We start from the raw sequence: 20012 nt of genomic DNA on the forward strand, positions 1-20012 counted from the left end.
TAAAAGTAACTTCAGGGTCTTCAGAAGAGAAAAACACTGTACTTTTTTTTTTTCCTAATACAGAATATTCATGGTATATACACACCAATAATGACGGTTATGTAGCTCGTTTCTCTGGCCTGTTATTTGTCTGTTCTCCTAGGTGTTAGAAAGTATTCAAGGTTTAGTGCTGAACAAAGTATAGGCTAATGCTCACGCAGAAACATTTCTGCCTAACAAGGGCAAGGCAGCTGCTTACTGCTCTGTCGTCAGGCCTGCGGCGATGGCTCTCCCACCACTAGAGTAGGAGGCACAAATATCAAGACCATACACAAGGATATGAACTACAGGCTGTAAGAACTTTTCCAGGCTTTTAATAGCAGCAAGCTAAAAAAAGTTACAGATAGTCTTGAGAGTCACGAGTCTGGCTTTTGCAGCATTCCCTTTTAATATCTGCAGTTACTGATAGTTCAAGACTATGTGACAGCAGGCTGTGAAGGGAACCACAATCGATCTAAATTTACTGAAAAAAGTCTTTTTAAGGAAGGTATTTTGCATTGAGATGGGTGGGAGAACGAAAGTGTGGGAGACAAGGAAAGATTCTTGCCATTCAGAGAGGTTTCTACTCACCTCCACAGAGTAGAAACCCCAACCTACTGATCTTAAGTTTTCCTCTTTAAAACGACAGTGGCACACTCGTGGCTCCTGCCTGCTTTCCAGAGATCACTGGGCACAGCTGGTCGCAGACATGCATATCCCACACACCCCAGCGCAGCATCCTGCTTTCTTTAAGCTCAATACAACTGGTTCCAAAACCAAGTGTACGCTCAATGGAGTCCTGCTGGATGCCTTGGAAGTGCCCTTTATTCCCTGTAATATGGGATTGTATGAGCCATCGTAAGACTTTGGCAGACAGAGAGTAATTTTAAGAAACTTTAAACCAGGAAATGGACAGCTATCGTGACTCTTGTCAACCGCCTGAAAATTCCTAATGGTACCACCAACAGATTAAATCATTGCTTTATTTTTTTTTATTTTCATGTAAAGGCAAAATAACATCACGTCTTAAGAACCGCTGTCATGATTCATCCAATTAAGCAGTCAGCAGCAGAATTACCAAGACATAAATAGAGCCTGTTATACACATTTACAAATACGACCCTGTCCCTGATGATCGCATGCCTTTCTTGATGGGAATGTTTACTGAAGCCTGCAGTCAAAAGGACACACTGCTGTAATTAAGATTAGCAAAAAAAAAAATTTAAAAAGGTATAAACTGACACCACATATGAAGTTCTACGTGGATTTGTGTCTGAACAGCAAAACAAAGTGTATCAGAGGAATACAGGCATTTTAAATCTCTGAATGTTTTACAATATCTGGGAGAGAAGAAAAGTTTGCTGCTACTTAGCTAGTAAGATTCTGTGCCAAGAAAACCTTGCATCACTGCCAATGCAGTTAATATTGTACTTCTGTGTGTGGCCAAGGGGGAAATACAGACAAGTACTCTCCATTGAGAATAGCACTGAAGTTTCAGTGAGGAAGAAAACAAAAGCAAAATTCAAATTCCTTTCAAATAAAGTGTATTTCTATGGTGGAACCCATGTCAACAAGAAAATAACCTACTTTTGTTCAAGAAAAAGTAAAACTGAAAGACAAAGTTGCAATTGATGCAACAAAAACCCAAAACCAGACACAAACAAGTAAAAAAGCCCAAACCACATATGCTCCTGGAAGATGGACTGATTAAGTTGCATGAATGGAAGATTTTTCACTTGAGATAGTCCATACTAGGCACTTGCTGACAATTTCTCATTTAGTTCCAGAGCTCTAACATCTCCATTAGCTTTGGCATTTTCTATAAGCACCTGCAGATAAAAACAAACAATGAAAAACTGAGACTTTAATAACTTTCTTGTTTGTATTTTACTGGCAATCTCAAATGCATTTTAATTGCTGCTATGCAGTTTCCCTAAAAGATTAAGTAACCCATAAGCCCACATAGGAAATACTCAGCATTACACATCAGCTTCCTTAAAACATCAGGCACTTAAAAACGCCACCCTCTAGTGACTTGCTAAACTTACAGTCACTTGCAATGCACAACAGCATCATTTGTCACTTGAGGCTGAGACCAAGTTTGACAGCTAAGTTAGCTGCTGGCAATGAAACAAGCAGAGCTAGATGAGACCCATCTCCCTGCTGACACACACATGCCTCCTGCTAGCACATCATGCTAGTTTTGGCTGGGGTAGGGTTAATTTTCTTCACAGTAGCTAGTATGGGGCTATGTTTTGGATCTGTGCTGGAAACAGTGTTGGCAACACTGTTAAGGGATGTTTTCATTCCTGCTGAGCAGTGCTTACAAAGAGCCAAGGCCTTTTCTGCTCCTCACCTCACCCCACCAGCGAGCAGGCTGGGGGGCACAAGGGGTTGGGAGGGGACACAGCCGGGACAGCTGACCCCAGCTGACCCAAGGGATATCCCACACCGTATGGTGTCATACTCAGCACCTAGAGCTGGGGGAAGAAGAAGGGGGGGACATTGGGAGTGATGGCGTTTGTCTTCCCAAGTCACCGTTAGACATGATGGAGGCCTGCTTTCCTGGGGATGGCTGAGCACCTGCCTGCCCATGGGAAGCAGGGAATGAATTCCTTGGTTTGCTTTGCTTGTGTGCACAGCTTTTGCTTTCCCTATTAAACTGTCTTTATCTCAACCCATGAGTTTTCTCACTCTTCCCCTTCCAATTCTCTCCCCCATCCCATGGCGGGGAGTGAGTGAGTGGCTAGGGGGGGCTTAGTTGCCAGCTGGGGTTAAACCACGACATACATTTGTATAAATCTAAATTTGCCAAACAGAAGCATTCTCTACAGCTACTTAAACAAAACAAAAAACTCCTCCTTTTGTCTCCCCCATTGAAATTCACCCTTTCTTAATTTACTTTCCACACCTCCTATTTCCAGCTTCTCCACCAGTTAAAAAAGCTCCTATGACAGCCTAATGTTCACAGACATCCATAAGCTTCTGGCACTTCTCTTGTAATCCAATCACATTATACATATCAAAAAGGAAAACCATTAAGTAGAATCAAGCAAATCTTTACTCTAGCCATTATTTTTATTGTACTCATTGGTAGAGAGTACAGATGACTTTGCAGAAGCAAGTGCAATGAGATCATACCAGGATCACCCAAACTCATTAATTCTAGCTTTTTTTATGAACCTGTGTGTCTGTGTATGGATTTTTGTCAATGCTGAGCCTGCTTGATGTGTTGTACCTCCAAACATACTTTGTTACTGATTCAACATTTCACCAGGGAAGAGCTGTTAATCTGGGCAAGAGCTCATCATGCCAGTGGCAGCAGTGAGGAGATTATTAGGAGAGTGTATTCAGAGTTTGAGTAGCAAAGTGATTCCAATCACAAGCCAAAATGAACCACCCCTCTTTGTACCACATGAAAGAGCTGTGTGGATTTGTGAGTTTGACCAAATCCACTTGTGAACTACTATCAACAGAAACCAATGTACCATTTACTACGTACTGAAAATAGTGTACCATTAAAGATATAATAAAAATTTTAAGTACAGGAACTACAGCACTCTACTGTTAGAATCTTTTGAGTCAAGGATACCACACTCTTCCAGCCAGGCTAGAGGGAATTAACATTTTTAGTGCATTAACATGTTCTGGTTAAAATTCTGATAAAATGGTCATCACTCCTAATGAAGAGTCACTAGTAGAATTCTTGAAAGTTTGGATTAGAGAGACTTTACTGTTTGTTTTTCATTAGTATTGGATGTAGGGATGTGATCAGGACAGAATGGAAGACTTTCAAACAAACTGGATGCAATTTCAAAAATTGAGGTACATTTTGTCAGCACAGAATCCTTAAACATTGCAACCTCTAGAGTAGGTGAGCCAGCACCTCCCTAGCCTCCCTCTACCCCACTTCCATGTTGTAAGCACAATACTCAACATAAATAGTTTGAATTTCTATATAAAATGGACTGTCTTACATCTATTAATTCATAATCATCTTTGGCATACAGATGTTGCAGGAGATACCAGCGTGCCACTGACACTATGGTTTCTGGATTCCCCGGTTGGTATACCACTCTTTCCAACATTCGACGAGTCTCCCTAGAAGCATAACCAAAACATAATCCAAATCAAATGCAACTGACTAGGTTCCATGTAACATACCAGTATCCCAGAGCAAGCAACAATGATCAGGAGTACTAAGGGAAGGTCCTTATTTCCATACCAGCCAGGAAAGTGAGGGAGCAGAGTTGTACATTCCTGTGTTTCCTATGTAGTTGCATCTAGAATGCTAAGGAATACTGCCACCATTGTTATGCTTAACATATTACACTCAAGCTAGTGCTTTAACTATCAAGTAACCCAAATTAGACTGACACAGCAGATTTTATGACTGCTACAATAACATGAAAACATCATGCTGTCTGTGAATGCAGCACAACCTCTGATTTCAAACGTCTGATTTCAGTATGTGATCTGCTGAACAAGTACAGCAGATATTCTCCTGTTTAAGAGCTATGAAATACATCTTTTGGAAGATAATCGCACCTGAGAGAAGCAGGTACTACAATAAATCTTAATAATCCCAATAGAATTTAATATTATACACGTTTAATGCAGGCATTCACAAAAGGTACTGCAGTTCCTGCAAACACAGAGGCAAGATGTGAAATTGCAGAAGAGAAGGAAATTGGAGTAGAGTACTACACAAAGTCTAAAATTCTATTTGGCTGATACTACCTTCCAACATCACCCATTTATACCTAACCAAGACATTTTCAAATTCACCATGTCATTAGAAATCTGGTAAAAACTGGCAATTAAGTTTAGGGATGTCATATTCATCCACTGGTGCTCCATCAGCTTTGGCTCTTGTTTCAAGAATTCCGTCCTTCACAAGCAATGTGATCTTCCAGTACCCTGTGATTTAACAGGCTATTGAGAGGTTACATCTGTTTTTTGTTTGCTATTTGTAGTTAAGATTAATTTCTTGTTTCAGGATTTTGAAACACCTAGGCAGATCAATTAGGTCTTGTGATATACCTGACTGTTCATGTAAGTTAACATGTGAAATTGTAATAAGACTGATATTAATTGATTAAATAAGTTTTCAGCCCAATTTTGTTATAATTGACAACCATCAAAATCACATTAGGCTGCCTGTCACCTTCTTAAAAGCCCACAGTGAAAGTAATCCAGTTTATTAGAATTATCTATAAAACAAGTGAAATTATTAATAATACCATCGAGAATATTCCAGTTTTCCATAGCTTAAGCAAAAATACTGTAAAAGACAAGCTAGACTTAATAACCAAATTCACCAAGTAGGAGGCTTCCAAGCCCCCTCCCCCAGATCTTCCTCCCCTTCCTCAAAAAGCCACAATGAGCACCTGGTTGTTCAGGAATGAACACAAACTTCGACTGTGAGCCCAATTTAGGATCAAAATGAATCCCAGCAGTAGACAGGGTAGTGATACCTGTTTCTACTGTGCTACTCAACAAGATCTTTGAGAAATATATACTCTTCCTGACTAATTTATTTAGGTAACATGCTATTAAAATAGAAGTTGTCTTACAGCTGTTTTTCTCTTAGTATGAAGGTTCTCTACAGTTTTCCTGAGAACAGGAGGAAGATTCTACTGCTTCCTGCTCCCCACACTACTAACCCCTTCATCCTTCTTCCTTTTAACTGCCATACTACTTCAAGCATTAATTCCTGTTTTCAATTTTCTTTTAGTTCTTTGAGTTAGATCTGGGGATAACAACCGCTTGGTACTTTGAGACAGTGTGTTCCATTTAAACTTAACAGATCATGCATACCTTGCTCCCATTTTGCGATTATACTGTAGCAGTGCTTGTAGGAGAGCTGCCAGGGGGCAAGAAGAAAGTTTCAAAGCTTCAGCTGTTGCCTCCTGAACCAAGGATGGCCAGTGCTCATTTGAGACATTAGCCTGTGGTAAAATTAAAAAAAAAAAAAAGAAAAGAAAAGGAAAGGGCTTTATTGTAGTGTGTAGTGTAATCAGTTTTTGTTTGCAGCTCTCTAGAGAGCAGGTTTAATTCAAGCTGTTCTGACTTATACAAAGTATTTGGCAGGTTAGAGAGAGATTTCTTTAAAAAAAAAACAAAAAAACCACCCCAAACCCAAACAACAGTTAGAAGAGCCTGGAAAAGTCATGTTAAATATTCTACGACCAGCCTTGCCAGCATTCAACTTGCTTGTTTATGCACAGAATCTTTTTATTTTTTCCATACATGTTTTAGTAATGCTTGTTTTAACCACAAACCCTTGTTTGCTTTTCAGCTTGTACATCCTCATCCCATGTACAACAATGCTCTAGAATGCAGAATTTATCCCCAGAAGTGACATCATATTTCACCAGAAGTAAAAACCAACTCCAAGATGGTAATTACCTAATAGAGCAACTATTGAGCTTTTGGCTTAAGAAAAATCTTACTATCACTGTTGTGTCTGGATAGCATTCAAATTACTGTACTTGAAGGGTTGCCCAAATTTTCATTTGGATAGATAATTGGGAAACAAGCAATTTTCAGACACAGAGCTCTCCTGGATCTGAGCAAGGTTTTCACCAGGCTTTTGCACATTTCATTAAGCCAGTGCAAATTAGAGAGGCTGAACAGAAATCCACTGATCAGCTGCTCTGCTCGTGCAAAAAGTAGAGATGAGATAATCAAATTCATACTCATTACATTTTTAAACAGTCTTGTATATTCTTAGGCAATTGAGGCCAGCATTTGAAGAAGTAGTATTAATTAATTTAGAGGGTATCTTGTAACCTGCGGAGACATTTAGGAGCTATAGGAAACAGGGAGCAGACCACTAGAAAATGGACAGCAGAATCATGGGAGAAAAAATCCTGTCACTTGGCAAATTCTGCCATTTGAAGCATATGGCTTGCGAGAAAGAAACATGTCTACACTAAGAGGGATTCTCGTTTCCCACCAGAAGCAACAGCTTTGCAGCTTTACCCTTGGTAAAACTGACTGCCTTTTCTGATACAAGCACTCAGGATATATGGGATTCCTTTGCCTAATTTTGATTATGGCTGTTAGCTCCATCATCTGTTAAAATACATGAAAAAGTGTTAGCCATGATCACAGCAGTATCTACCTTTTACACCAGGCTTTGAAGAAGTCTGGTAGTGCACTTCAAGCTTCTAGAGTGACAATGCTTAAAGAGAATAGGCACTTGCCAAGACTTTGAATTATGTTCACCTGGCCCCTCGGTGCAAGGAGTAGAATAATTTTCTTTATACCACAAGATACACTTCCCTTAGACTGTTTTTACACTTCAAGGCAAGGCACCATATCTAGAAATGACCACAGAGCATAAAGTTACTTGAAACTTGACTGAAGTCTCCAGGCACCAGTGCAGGAAAAATGTTTATTAAGGCAGTTGTCTGAACAAGATGATAGAGGCTTGAAGGGTATGTCAGTTTGGATGATCAAACTGAATCTTATTAGAGAAATAAGCCTTATTGAACAAGGTAGCCTCTTTATGTACACAGTCGTTCTTTGTGATTATTTCACAGTAACCTCTCTTACAAAAACCAGTCCACCACCCCTTGCAGTCTCATTTTATTCTCTAGTTGTCATTCATAAAATGCAAAGTCATTCAAACAGGGGCTTCATTTAAAGACTGCAGAAGCCCTATGTCCCATGAACTCCTGTTAAATCATGCAGTTATGATGTAATTTTGATTATCCTACCATGCAGATTTCCAGTGCGAGCATAGCTAGCCTGAGCAGACTGGATAACTTCCCGTTCCAGCTGCCCTGCTGTGACGCCAACTGCAGACTCTTTCTGTAACACATCTCTGCTCCAACCATCATTCTTTGAGACTGATATACTTTTGCCAGCCACTGAAAATAAACATCCAGCAAAATCAGTTATGGAGCCACCAAAACACACATCCATTTGGTAATATAATTTAGCTCAATTTATGAGAGTACCACAGCATACTATTAGCTAAAACGCTACCACCCACCCAGTCCTCATTCCAACAACATACTGCACATCACCCTGCAGGAAAATGTAGTCTGCTGCAGAGCTGGCAGTACACCTCACTACTGCAACTTATTTCAGAGTTCCCTTGACCACCCATGGACAACTGTTTGGCAACTGTCTTAATCTGGAGATTGCTCACAGGTGAACAAATAACACAACTGGCTTTGTGAAAGTCATCCTTCAGATGAGAAGAGCATTGTGTGGTGCCTCATTTGTCTCTAAAGGATCTGTAGAGATGAAAAGATAATTTTTCCTCTGCAACAAAGGTTACTCAGCCCATCTGAGTAATGCCAGGAATATGAAAGACATTACAATGTGAGCCTGAGTTCAGATGATGGGTTGGGCTACGCAGTTTCTGACCCAGCAGGGTCATGTTGGAAGAGCTAGCTGGGGCTAAGGAAGTAGACACATCTTTCATGCTCCTGCTCCCTGCTCTGACAGCACAAGATGTCCTGGATTTGCTCAGGAAAAGAAGGAAAAAGATTCTAACTCCTCTCTAATTCTGCAGCCATGTCACATTTTTTGAAGCAGACACACAAGTTTGCAAAACCCTGACATGTACATGGTACGCATGAAGATGCAGAAGCCACATTTAGAAATATTCTCTGCTGGATCACCAAGCAAACAAAGCAACTTCTTCTTAAAAAACAATTGCCTTGCTTTTAAGCAAAGTCCTTAGACTTTTGCTAGCTAAAGACTGCGCGGTGTTAGAAGGGGCAAAATTCTTAACCCCTTCCGATGCACAGAAGTTATTTATCATTAAGAAGAGACAGACTAGAAAGTATTTATTAGCACTAGTGAGATTGTGCATCCTTGACATTGAGCTGCAGGACTGCTTTGTAAAGTAAAACATCCATTCACGTGCAGAAAAAACCAGCTTTCCTTGGCTGCAGTTCTTTGCGACTGAAGATACCTAGTACTCAAGATGTGAAGAAGAGAACCCTCATGCAAAGGCACAACGGCAGTTCTGCCAGACCAGCTTTTCTCTGTTTTCCTGGTAAGCCACAGCACAGAAAGTAGAACAGCCATCAGAACAGTAGTTCAGCAGCACTCCTGAATCCTGCAAAACAACCATTTAGACAAAAGCCAAAAGCTTAAGCAAAGAACAAAGCTAATGGCCCCTCTAACTTAGTAAAACTGTAAGGCATCACAATGGATACTTCCCAGTAAGACAAAACATTTATCAAACTTTTAAGAAGTCTAGAGCCAGAAAACATAAAAGCATAGATCTATCCATTAGGAACAGATGTAGTAGCCAGGCTTTTTCAGAATGCTATCCAAGCCCTGAGAAATATCTTATTTAATTGAAGACTGAAAAGATCTTCCTCAGAGGTATCATATCTGTGGCCTGGATTAAAAAAATAAAACAAAACAACCCTTCCCTCCCTCCAAACCACACACACTTTCAGTTCACTACTTCTCCCTGCTTGTAAGCAAGATGACACTTGGCTATGCAAGGGATGCTTGAAGAATGTATATAACCCTTAATTCCATTTTCAAAATATATTACTAAAATAGAGCATACAATCATATCTTGCATGCCACCATATTTTGCAAATCCAATCTGAATGAGTTCTGCAGTTCAGAAAGATGAAGTCTCACAAGCCAAAGAAAAATGTGTCAAAAAAAGCACCTTTCCACAAATAATACTCATATGTTCCAGAAGGGAAGAGGATCTGCAGCCTTGTAACAAGTGAGAGCAGCAGCCTTACACTGATCTTTTAAGGCTGAAATCAACTTTAGCGAATCTTACACAAACAGGGTTTTATTTGTTCAACAGGCAGAGGGAGCACTGTAAATCCTGCTTACATAAAGGACTCTGAAAGGTCACAGAGTTTTTCTAAACAACGTGCTGCTAACATTGGTAAAGGAAGACAGTGACTGTAATAGCAACGGTTAGGAAATAAATAAATAAATATGCTGCATCACCAGAAAGATCTCTTGGCATGTGTGAGAGAGACTTCTTGGATTGTCTCACAGAAGCAGCATATGAAGCAAGTTATAGCACCTTCATATTAACTAAAAATTACCTCTTGTGATGCGATGGAAGGGAGTGAGCAAACACTGTTACTGGGAGTGATTTCTTTTCCCTACAGACTCAACTTACTCAAGAGAACAGTAACACCTGATGCCAGGAGATTAGGGAGAAAGAGACTTATTCAGGTTTTCAGACCCTGAATAAGGAATTGTATATTACCACATTAGGAAAACATTGACTTCCATCTACTCTTTTGGATTATGAAATATTTCACTGGTTTCTGCTCACATGCCAAGTCACAGGTCCCTAAAGACACAGGTGCCATGGGTTTATCTTGAGTTTGTAATTCTCCTGCCACCATGTCTGCTTGCTCTTACGAACAGTCCTTATTTTTTCAACTATTAAAGAAAGTTAGCATAATGTTACAACTTTATAAAGAACTGAATATAAGCTGTATTTTCTGCCACTGGCTGTCAGCGGACAAATAAAAGCAAACAGTGAAACAAACTCTCACCTGCTTATAGTGCATACTCTGCTGAGAGTGGCATACCAAAGTCAGGGAGAGAAATCACACTTACTTGCCAGGCTGCAACTGAAGTTGAACTGGTCATGACTGTCTTGCGAAGCTCCTCCAGGATGGTGTCCGGAAGTTCTTTGTGAGACTGCAACAGCTGCTTACACTGAACTTGTCTCAAAAGCAAAAATAGAGCTGGGTGCTCAGGGCAGCTTTTTAAACCCTAAAATGCAAAACAAGGCTCAACATGATACCATTTCCAAATATCAGAAGAGACTCTGATTTTTCCATTTCAGCCTTTACAGAAAACAGCACTGAAAGCATTCTCAGGATGCTTGCAAAATGGCATTTTCCTCCTACTCTGCACAAAGCAGTGTTCCAGGAATTGACAAATGAAAACAGATAACCTTTTTTCTGTCCTCAAAATACATTTGAAGTCTATCCTAAATTTTGTACCTGTCCTACCCTTAGAGGTTTCTGACAGATAGAGGTAAGGTAAATGGCAGACCTCTAGTTCTTTGACTACACAATCATTGTAAGTTTGGGGCTAAGGGAGTCAAAAACCTGTCCTGTGGCTAGAAGGGATCCTAAGTATGTTCCAAGCAATTTTAGTTCTCCCAGCTAAGGTACTGTATTCTCACTGGAACAGAAGCACTTTACTAAACATTTCCTGTTCAGTAATAGTGGATACCTATAGAGTATTTTTCGGAACAAACTCATGCAAAAAAAACAAAACCAGAAAACTAGCTATCTGTTGCTTCACCCTTCTCAGGTGAAGCATGTGAAGCTTCTGCAAGTCACATTACATGTTATTTTACCTGTTCAAATCAGAATACTTCCAAGAATCATAACTCACACCAGATCTGTTCTAAGAAACAACATTTGCACTTTTCACCCATTTTTTTTAAAAACAAAATACGTTGTCTGAGAGTCCTTAACAAGCTGCTTCTTTGCAAAGAATGCATGGACGTGCAGAGACTTTCTGAAACACAACAGAAGCTGCTAGTATTTGCTGCAATTTTCCCTCATTAACAAGTGTGGAGTCACACTGCCTTTCTCAAACTGAACGACAGCAGTGCCTGACTCATTATTCCCAGTTATACTAATTTCTGAGAATCGTGGGGTCCAGAACTGTCAATGAGAGTTTGTAGTACCAGAGAGTGTTACACTCGTTTCTTCACAAATTGCAAGCACTGACTGTCCTCTCCCCAAGCTATTTAATTAACAAAAACCAAACAAAACCCACCATAAGATACCACCTTGTGTGTCTAGAAATCTCTGATTCTTGTTAACGTAAGACAGGTCAGTAGACATGCTGGCCAGAAAAGGAAAACACCTCCTCACCAAGCAAAGAGAGAGACAAGAAAGTACTTCCCCCTAGAAAACCAGCATGTTCACGGAATCTGTTTTTTTGTTATTGGTGGTTTGTTTGGTTTTGGGTTGGGGTTTTTTTTGTAAACTCCCTTCCCTGTTAATGCAGAAATGCCATAAGCAAGGAGCACATCTGCATGGGATTAGCCATTTTCCTTAATGAAAGTCAGGGATGTGTGCTGCTGAGTCCAGTTGTTTTTTTGCTTATCTTTTGCCAAGTCTTCTGTTCATGAACACATGAAACACACAGAAATGCACACACCTGAGGCTTGTTAACACCCCAGTCCCCTTCCCCAACTGTGTTGCCTCAAGTTTTAATAATTAAACTTGTCGCATCCACTTGTGGCTCTGAAATGGAGTACCAACACAACAGAGCAGAAGGCATTTCAGTCCCCTGCAAGTCTCCTACCTGAACTTCTTGCCTTGAATTTCTGTAATGTTTTGCTTAATACTAGGTTAATAAATAAAGGCAGGAAGGGCAGACTTAGCTGTGTCATGTCATACACTGCTTGTTCCAACTACTAACACAGTTTTGGTGTTGCAAGCAGAGTCAGTATTTTGGGGAGGGGGGGAAAATGCCAACAACTACGGCATCTTGTAGCTCTGATAGAACAGACAGTTGCCAATTTGAAGACTACCTTTTTGTAAAATGCACACAAATCATGATTTCTATACAATTCTACTACAATCTGCCAGTACGATGCCATCATACCTTGGTACAAAGAGCTTCAGCTTCTGAGAGTTTACCAGCCTCCTCTAGGCTGGTAATAGCTTGACATAGACACCAGTCTTCAAGAGTCCGGATATAATTATGTGGAAGGTTATTTTCTCCAGCTTCAAAAACAGATAAAACACTTAACCAGATTACTGTACATGCTGTAGTGCCATACCACGTCACATGCTCTACATCTGGTACGGGAGAACTTTTAGGAGTATTAACCTGACATGGCTTCCTTCATTAGTAGGAACACTAAGAGATGGTAAAATTAAAAGCAAAGAGAGCGGAAAAAAGGATACACCATTTGAGTTAATGGTTTGAGAACAATCAATCAAACATGAATTTTAATTCCAGTTTTCAGAACACTATGGATGTTGAGCAGGACTGAGGCTGAGGTTATTCCTCTTAACTGGAAAAGTTACAGAACTCAAGAGCACTTTAGCCTTTGTAAGCAGTGTTTCTGTGCTGTAATACATCCATCCATCTATTTAGGCATCAGACTTCAGAAATACTATTTTAAAAAAGCATTTGAGTCTTTGGAGGGGAAAGCAAGCTGTGATTAAGTAATTAACCCTAGCTGTGCAGTAGGATTTAGCATTTTTATACAATAAAATACAGTTACAGCTCAAACTACCACTGAGCATTTCGCAAGCTTATTTGCAAGTTTCTGAAATTCAGAAGAGTGTTGCAAGCTTAGAGCATTTCAATTTTATTTTATTGTATTTAAACTAGAAAACTTGTATAGCTTACTTTTGGCTGAAATGGTAGATACAAGTGTCATCTCTAGATCCGTTCGCTTTGGCTGAGTGTTGTTTAGACACACAACAGTATTTTCAGCATGACAGGCTGCCATTAGTACTGCCCAGGCAGCAGGATTATCTGGAAAAGAATGGTTAAAGGCAACTCATGCCGACTTTAAATATGCTGGCAGTTCATTTGGAATGGTCTTTACCAGATTAAGCATAGAAACTTAGCCATCAATAGGATGACACACTGTAAGTAAGAGATAGCAAGAACAAGGCAAGTAATTCAAACAGACCTTACATCAGTTCAACCTAAGGCAGCTGATAACTATTTGCCTCTAACTAGTAAGATTCTTCAAATTATAAGACAAAGATACTGTTTCTAAAGCCAACTAATGTATCTCTCACGTAGCCAGTGGAGTGCTAACCTGAAGCTGCCAGTTTTCTTCTGACTACACAGATTAAGCTTGATTATCACTTAGTGCTGCATAACAGTGACAGCAAAAATCCCAAGATATCATCCACAGCTTTCAGTCATAGAGAATCAGTCTTGTCTGACCACTGGCATGCAAGTTACAGTGACAGGTGCCTACTTGTAGTGCCAGCTAATTCCAGAATCAGCTTTACCCTGACTTAGCCCCATGAACAGCAACCATGACTGGAAGAATGGTCTCTGTCTTGAACTGGACAGAGCTCAGGTAAAGATTCACTCATGTAAATTTTCATCCCAAAGATAATTAATTTTGTCAGCAAAATGAAGCAAAACTTGAAGATCTAACACAGTAAAATGTAAAGTATACTGCTTTTGAATAGCACTCATAGTCTTGTGTGTACCTGTAGGAAAGTAACTGAAATTTTTAACTTGTAGCCACACTAAGGTATCAGAGCAAAATTACTGCAGAAGAAACAAGTTTTGGTATTTCACTATCAAGTGCAAATTAGCACTTGCAAACCCCACTAGATTTGCACTTCATACATTTAATGAAGTTCACCATTTAGTAACAGGTGAACAGTTCCCTATAGTTCATAACCAGCACACTGTAACAGAACATTTCCAATCCAAATTCTCAAGCTAGATGAATAAATATCATCTGCTTGGTGTAGCATACTGACTCTGAGGGAACATGTGTTTTTCTTTTCTGTAAAATATACAAAATAATACTTATCTCTTCTCCTGCTGAGCAATTAACAAATTCCCCATGTTTTCAGAACAAAAAAACTGCTTAAAACTCAGCAATTTATTTCTTCTTGTCTAGTTTAATTTCCCATGTCTAAACTTGGAATGAAAGTTAAAATTTCAACCCTCAGCATTCTCCCCAAAACATACACGGACAACCGAAAACAACACAACAACCCAAGAAAAGTAGATTTTTTTGTTAGCACAATAATTTTGTTTCTGATGGGTAAAAAATCATTACTGTGTTTGACAACAAGAGTAACCTGGACAGAGGTGGATTGCCTTCTGAATATTTTTCAGAGGATTGTTTTTCTCATCTTCTAACATGTGACATCCTGCTGCCAACTGATTAACTGCAATATTCAGCAGGACTTCCTATAAAACAGAATATAAAAAGTGACTTAACGCTACAATGTAAGTGATCAGATGGAGTTAATTTTAGGATTGTTTATGGAATTATAAAGTCTGCATTTTAAGAAAGCCAAACCTTTCCATGGTTTACATCAAGCACATGTGCGATGCTTCCTGCCATGGCTCCTCCCTGCAAGATTTAAAAAAAAAAAAAAAAAAAAATTTGGTTATATGACTGATTAAGTAAGAGTTTTTATACAAAATGTAATGCCAAGATCTTTTTATCTTTGTTAATCAGAAATACGAAGTTTGCACAATAAGATCTTTTCCTTGCCTACAGTACAATCTCTTTATAAAGAATTAGGAAGAAACATTCAGGATTAGAACTTATCCATATGTTGTGTTTCTAATTTTAGCCCCATATAGAAAGGAGTTTGTTTTCAGGTGCTGTTTCTGTTTGCATAATTGACATAGATTAACACAAAGAGTGTTTACCCGGAGAAGAGCCAATAATAAGCATAAAAGTTACAAGGAAATACTGGCTAATGCGAAAAGTTAAATTGACTAGATTAACTAAATTCAATATATGTAAATCCTAATACATATTTATATACACATATACATATGTATAAAACTAAACAAAATAATTATACATAGTACAGCCTTTTCTGGTCGGAATAATTCTAGTAGATTTTTTCCTGTAAGTTTATTTCAAGAAGATAAAGAATTGCTACCCCATGAAAGATGCAAATAATTGGATACCTAACTTCAATATGTACCTGTGCATTGCTCTGTATATGCCTGTCTGTGTATGTAAGCCTTAAGTTTTCATATTAACTAGTGAATGTCCATGTACTGAAGGGTGGGGTTTTTTTTTAGTTAAGACACAACACAGGCTACACAAGATGTAAACAGCACACGTGTATTACAGCAGTGCACTTACTTTTGCCTTTTGTGATGCATACAGTGGAACTAGTCGAGACAGAAGAGACCAGAGGGCAGGATTATCAGGGTTACTGGGAAAAGAACAAGGATATTAGACCTTCTGGTTTAGATACGAACCTGGTCTTCCATGACTTGGTACGCAGTTGCTATAAATCCCAAATGGATCTTTTTCTATTAAGAAAACAACCCAGTGTGGTTGAAAATAGACACAGGTAGCAATTTAAAACAAACAACACAATGTTGAAGCTATACTGCTGGCTAAAGAAATAAAATGTACAGTATGTATATTAATATTCAGGGGAAGAAAACAAACAAACTCTAGGACTACAGGTCCTGTTCTCATAGTCTGAAGAGCAAGGTATTTTAATTGCAGTCAGAGAAAAACAATTTGCGTAAAGAACAGTTTCTGAAACACTTGGAGGGACTATCAGGTGTGGCTTGCTTAAAGGCATTGATTAAAATTCCCCCTTTCTATATTGCTAAGGCTAATCAAAACACATTTAAACACAGACATTTAGCTAACGGAATGAACAGCTTCAGAGGCTGTTAAATATTAAATGAAAGCCCTGGAGACTTTTCTAAGTTGAAGGTTCTGCTCCATATGATGAAAAATGCTTTTATAGTGCAGTGAACTGCTCTGGCTACCAAAGAAGCCACCAAAACAAAAGAAGAAAACCCCAAACAAGCCATGAAACTCCTGCCATTTGATCCCATAAATCAGAACACAAGCTTCTGTCAACTGATGCTACAACCTTAAGTGAGCACTTCACATTTGAAAAACAATTTTTTTTTTTTTAGAAGAATGCTGCAAGTGAACAGGTTTGCTTACTATTCAATGTAATCAAAGCAACACATTTACAATGCAATCTAAAGACAAACAAAATACATACCTATGTATTGCTTTGGAGACTTCTCTCTGGACTGCCACATTTCTGCCTTGCAATGCATAAACAGCAGATGCAATAAGGCACCTCTCATAAATATTATCATCCCCTTTTTCATGCTTCAGTAATTCTTTCAGGGCTGCCGTTGCAAGTGTAGCATCCTGCTTTACCAGTCCTAGCGTGCACAAAGCCTTCAGACTTTCCATACTAGGTTCCTTTAATGAGCTGTTGAATCAGAGGGAGGGAAAGAGATGCTATTTTGGAGCATAAATTAAACTCACTGTTAACATTACAGTACTCGTTACTTCTGAGTCCTCTTGCTCCTATGTATCATGTCTGGTATACAGAAATAACAGCCTCCCGCTGTGGGATCATGGATCAAGCTAGATCAGTATCCTTGAGATCTCAGGCTATAGAAAACAGCAGTGGTTATGTGCCATTTCAGCACTCAAGCTTACAACGTATAGCTACTTGGCAAGACTCTGACACATTTATTGTCTTTCAGCAGCAGCCATAAAATGAATGGTAAGACACAACATGTAACACTGGCAACTTACTTTCTTTTCTTGAAGATGTTTGTAGTCCTAACTAGTATCAAACCTGAGTTGCAGTCTGCCTATTTACAGATTTGCAACAGAAATCCAGGAAGGAAAAAACCAGAAATGAGCCTGCTGCATAGAACTGCTCTTTCTGAGAACAGGGACGTTCTGAGAACTTATGCCTTGTTTACATCAAGATTTGTTCCAATGTAAGGTAGTTTGAGCATGCTTTCTACATCTATTAGTTTTAGCACCACTATCAGTTGCCCTGTTCCATTCTTTGAGAGGCAGTTTAACCTCATATCAATAGTATTCCAAGCCTTATTGGAGACCTACTAGATACAGTTACTGATTTTTTTCAGCAAATTTTTCTAGTGTAGGTGGAGAACTCTTAACTCAAGTTAATCCCCTGATCTTAAACTCTGGTGAAAACAAACACTGAACTCAGTACAAACAACCAAAATCAAGGACCTTAACTGATGTACTAGTCAAAGGTGTTCTTACGATAAAGGCAATTCAATGAATTGCAATACAAACTGAATGGAGGCAAATAACAGAACAGTGCAACAGTAATTTGGAGTTACTTCACTGTAATGTCCCAAACATAACTACAGAATGACATCCTGCTTACTTTCACTTATCAGGTGACTACAGGCTCCTAATGAAGCTTCTAATCATTATTTTTGCCTTTGAAAAAAGGCAAGAATGTAAACTTCCAATTCTATGTTTTGTTTTCAGTCCCTAGTAAGAAAAATTTCTAAGAGCTGTTAAACATAAACGTGAATAGCCAAGTACTATGTTATCCGGTGCAAAGGTGCTGCCCTTCAACAAGTAAAAAGTGGGGTTCTATCACATGAGCTATAGACATACTCTCTGTCAAAAATCTCTGTGCCAAGCTGGCCATGAGAACAGAAGAAAGGCAGCTGCTTTGTTCAAGGTCCTACTCAGGCCCTTCAAATCATCTAGCATGAATTCCAGTCAATAAAGACAAAGGCCTACTGGACTAGAATGCACCATTTTTTTTCTTAATATCCACTGTATACCTCTAAAGGCTATGCTTCCGATTCAGGTCTAGACATATTCACTGTAGTGTTACTTTCCTAAACCATTTAATACTTTTTTTTTTTAATTGAAATACAAACAACTAACGTCATGTAGAAAATTCTCATTGTTGATGTTTATGACAAAAACAGAAGTCTGCAGTGATTAATAGGATGTAGGAAATATCAGGTCCCTAGCTAGTTAATCATCAGTTAGTCAGGATTTATTGTGTACTAGGTCATGGACCTTCACTATTTCAGTAACTTCAGGAGTCTGCTGGCAAGACGGAGACTGTACAGCCACTAGTGGAGTTCTCTATTGACAGAGAGTTGATCCTGAGAGGCTGAGATGTTAGCTCTTAATCCATAGCTACCAGGAGACTAACAATGATGCACAGGCTTTTAACCTCCATAGCTCTGCAAAAAAACAGACATTCATGACTTAAGTGAACAACTGATGCAGATCTGTTTCTTTTCATGGGGAAGTGACAAGATTGTCCTTGTCTATGACGCTTGGAACACAACTGTTCTGGAGATATTTGACTATTTAAACTGAAATTATTTTCATTAGTCATCTAGATTTCTCACAGCTAAAGAGCAAAAATAATGCCTAGTACTCAGGACAACTACAGATTAGTATCTTAAAAGATAAACCTATTAAAACTGCCATTCAAGGATATTAGGCATCCAAACTGCCCAGCTAACCCTTCCACTCCATACTGCTTTAAGAATATGGAAGACGACACAGGTCATAAAACAAAACAGATATATCACATGAATGAGCTTAAAAGAACACTGCCTCCACTCTCACTTTTACTCTGCAACAGAAAAAGAAAATACGCACCTGAGATCACCAAAAAAGTAAATTTGAGGATTCAGCAGCACAATAAAACATCATATACTGACTATTATTCCCTCCACTCACCATTTAAACAGCAGCGTCTTTGCAGCATCCACTTTGTTCTGTTTATACTCTATTATTGCCAAGGCAGTCAGGATATGTGCTTTATCTTGTTCAGACTCAGCAACAGACAAGGCTTTTTCATAGGCTGGTAAAAATTCAAGACATGGAATTGAATTAGGAGGGAAAAATACAACATTTAAAGGCATGGTATTAGAACACACACTCAGAGGCACTCTGGTTTCAGGTTCACTATGTTTTCACACCTCAAATTATAGGCAGTGGACAAAAAAAGTTGACTAAGACTCTGGAAGTAACTATGTTGGGAAATGCCAGATTTACAGGGCTGTTTAAAGTTTGGGAGCTGTTCATATGTAGTAAGTGGAAACAGAACTGAAAAGCACATTGGGATGTCCAAAAAATGCCTGAAAGAACACAGTTTAAATACTCCCCTGCGATAGTTTATTTATGAATATTTATTTACTTCAGATAGGCACACATCACTCCAATTAAAAACTAAAAGTTATTTAAAACGCTGAGCTGGCTGCTCCTTTGCAAGTACTTACACTTCTACACTAATGATTCAGTTTACCTTTTTGTGAAGTCTCACATCTCAGCAGTGCAGAATATGACAATACAGCACTTACATTTGGCACTAAAGCAAAAGTACTTTGAACAACACATTAATCTCCTACCCAGAACTGATTTTTCCAGGAAAGCCATTTCATTTGAGAATAAGGGAAGCTAAGCGCACAAGAGCTTAATGGAGAAGAATTAAGCACTTGAAGAAATGTGGCTTCCCTTTGCA

The 20012-nt window shown here is 38.9% G+C and overlaps 1 protein-coding gene across 3 annotated transcripts in view; it reads right to left on the reverse strand.

The window, feature by feature from the left end:
- Positions 1-618: 618 nt before the first annotated feature.
- The window catches only part of SKIC3 (SKI3 subunit of superkiller complex), a 49608-nt gene continuing 30214 nt past the window's right edge, over positions 619-20012 (reverse strand). Inside the window, exons 31-42 of one of the 3 annotated variants that reach the window (XM_075725800.1) lie at positions 19229-19352; positions 16731-16949; positions 15839-15911; positions 15032-15085; positions 14808-14919; positions 13375-13503; positions 12619-12740; positions 10600-10758; positions 7746-7898; positions 5839-5969; positions 3996-4119; positions 619-1847 (exon numbers count right to left, since the gene is read on the reverse strand). In XM_075725800.1, the coding sequence (XP_075581915.1) occupies positions 1770-1847; positions 3996-4119; positions 5839-5969; positions 7746-7898; positions 10600-10758; positions 12619-12740; positions 13375-13503; positions 14808-14919; positions 15032-15085; positions 15839-15911; positions 16731-16949; positions 19229-19352 (1478 nt within the window). In that variant the 3' untranslated portion in view covers positions 619-1769. Of the gene's footprint in view, positions 1848-3995; positions 4120-5838; positions 5970-7745; positions 7899-10599; positions 10759-12618; positions 12761-13374; positions 13504-14807; positions 14920-15031; positions 15086-15838; positions 15912-16730; positions 16950-19228; positions 19353-20012 lie in introns of those variants that run through there. The other 2 variants (XM_075725801.1, XM_075725803.1) reach the window with 2 other exon arrangements.

The sequence above is a fragment of the Pelecanus crispus genome, chromosome Z (genome assembly GCF_030463565.1).
Source record: "Pelecanus crispus isolate bPelCri1 chromosome Z, bPelCri1.pri, whole genome shotgun sequence".
NCBI classification, from domain to species: Eukaryota; Metazoa; Chordata; class Aves; order Pelecaniformes; family Pelecanidae; genus Pelecanus; species Pelecanus crispus.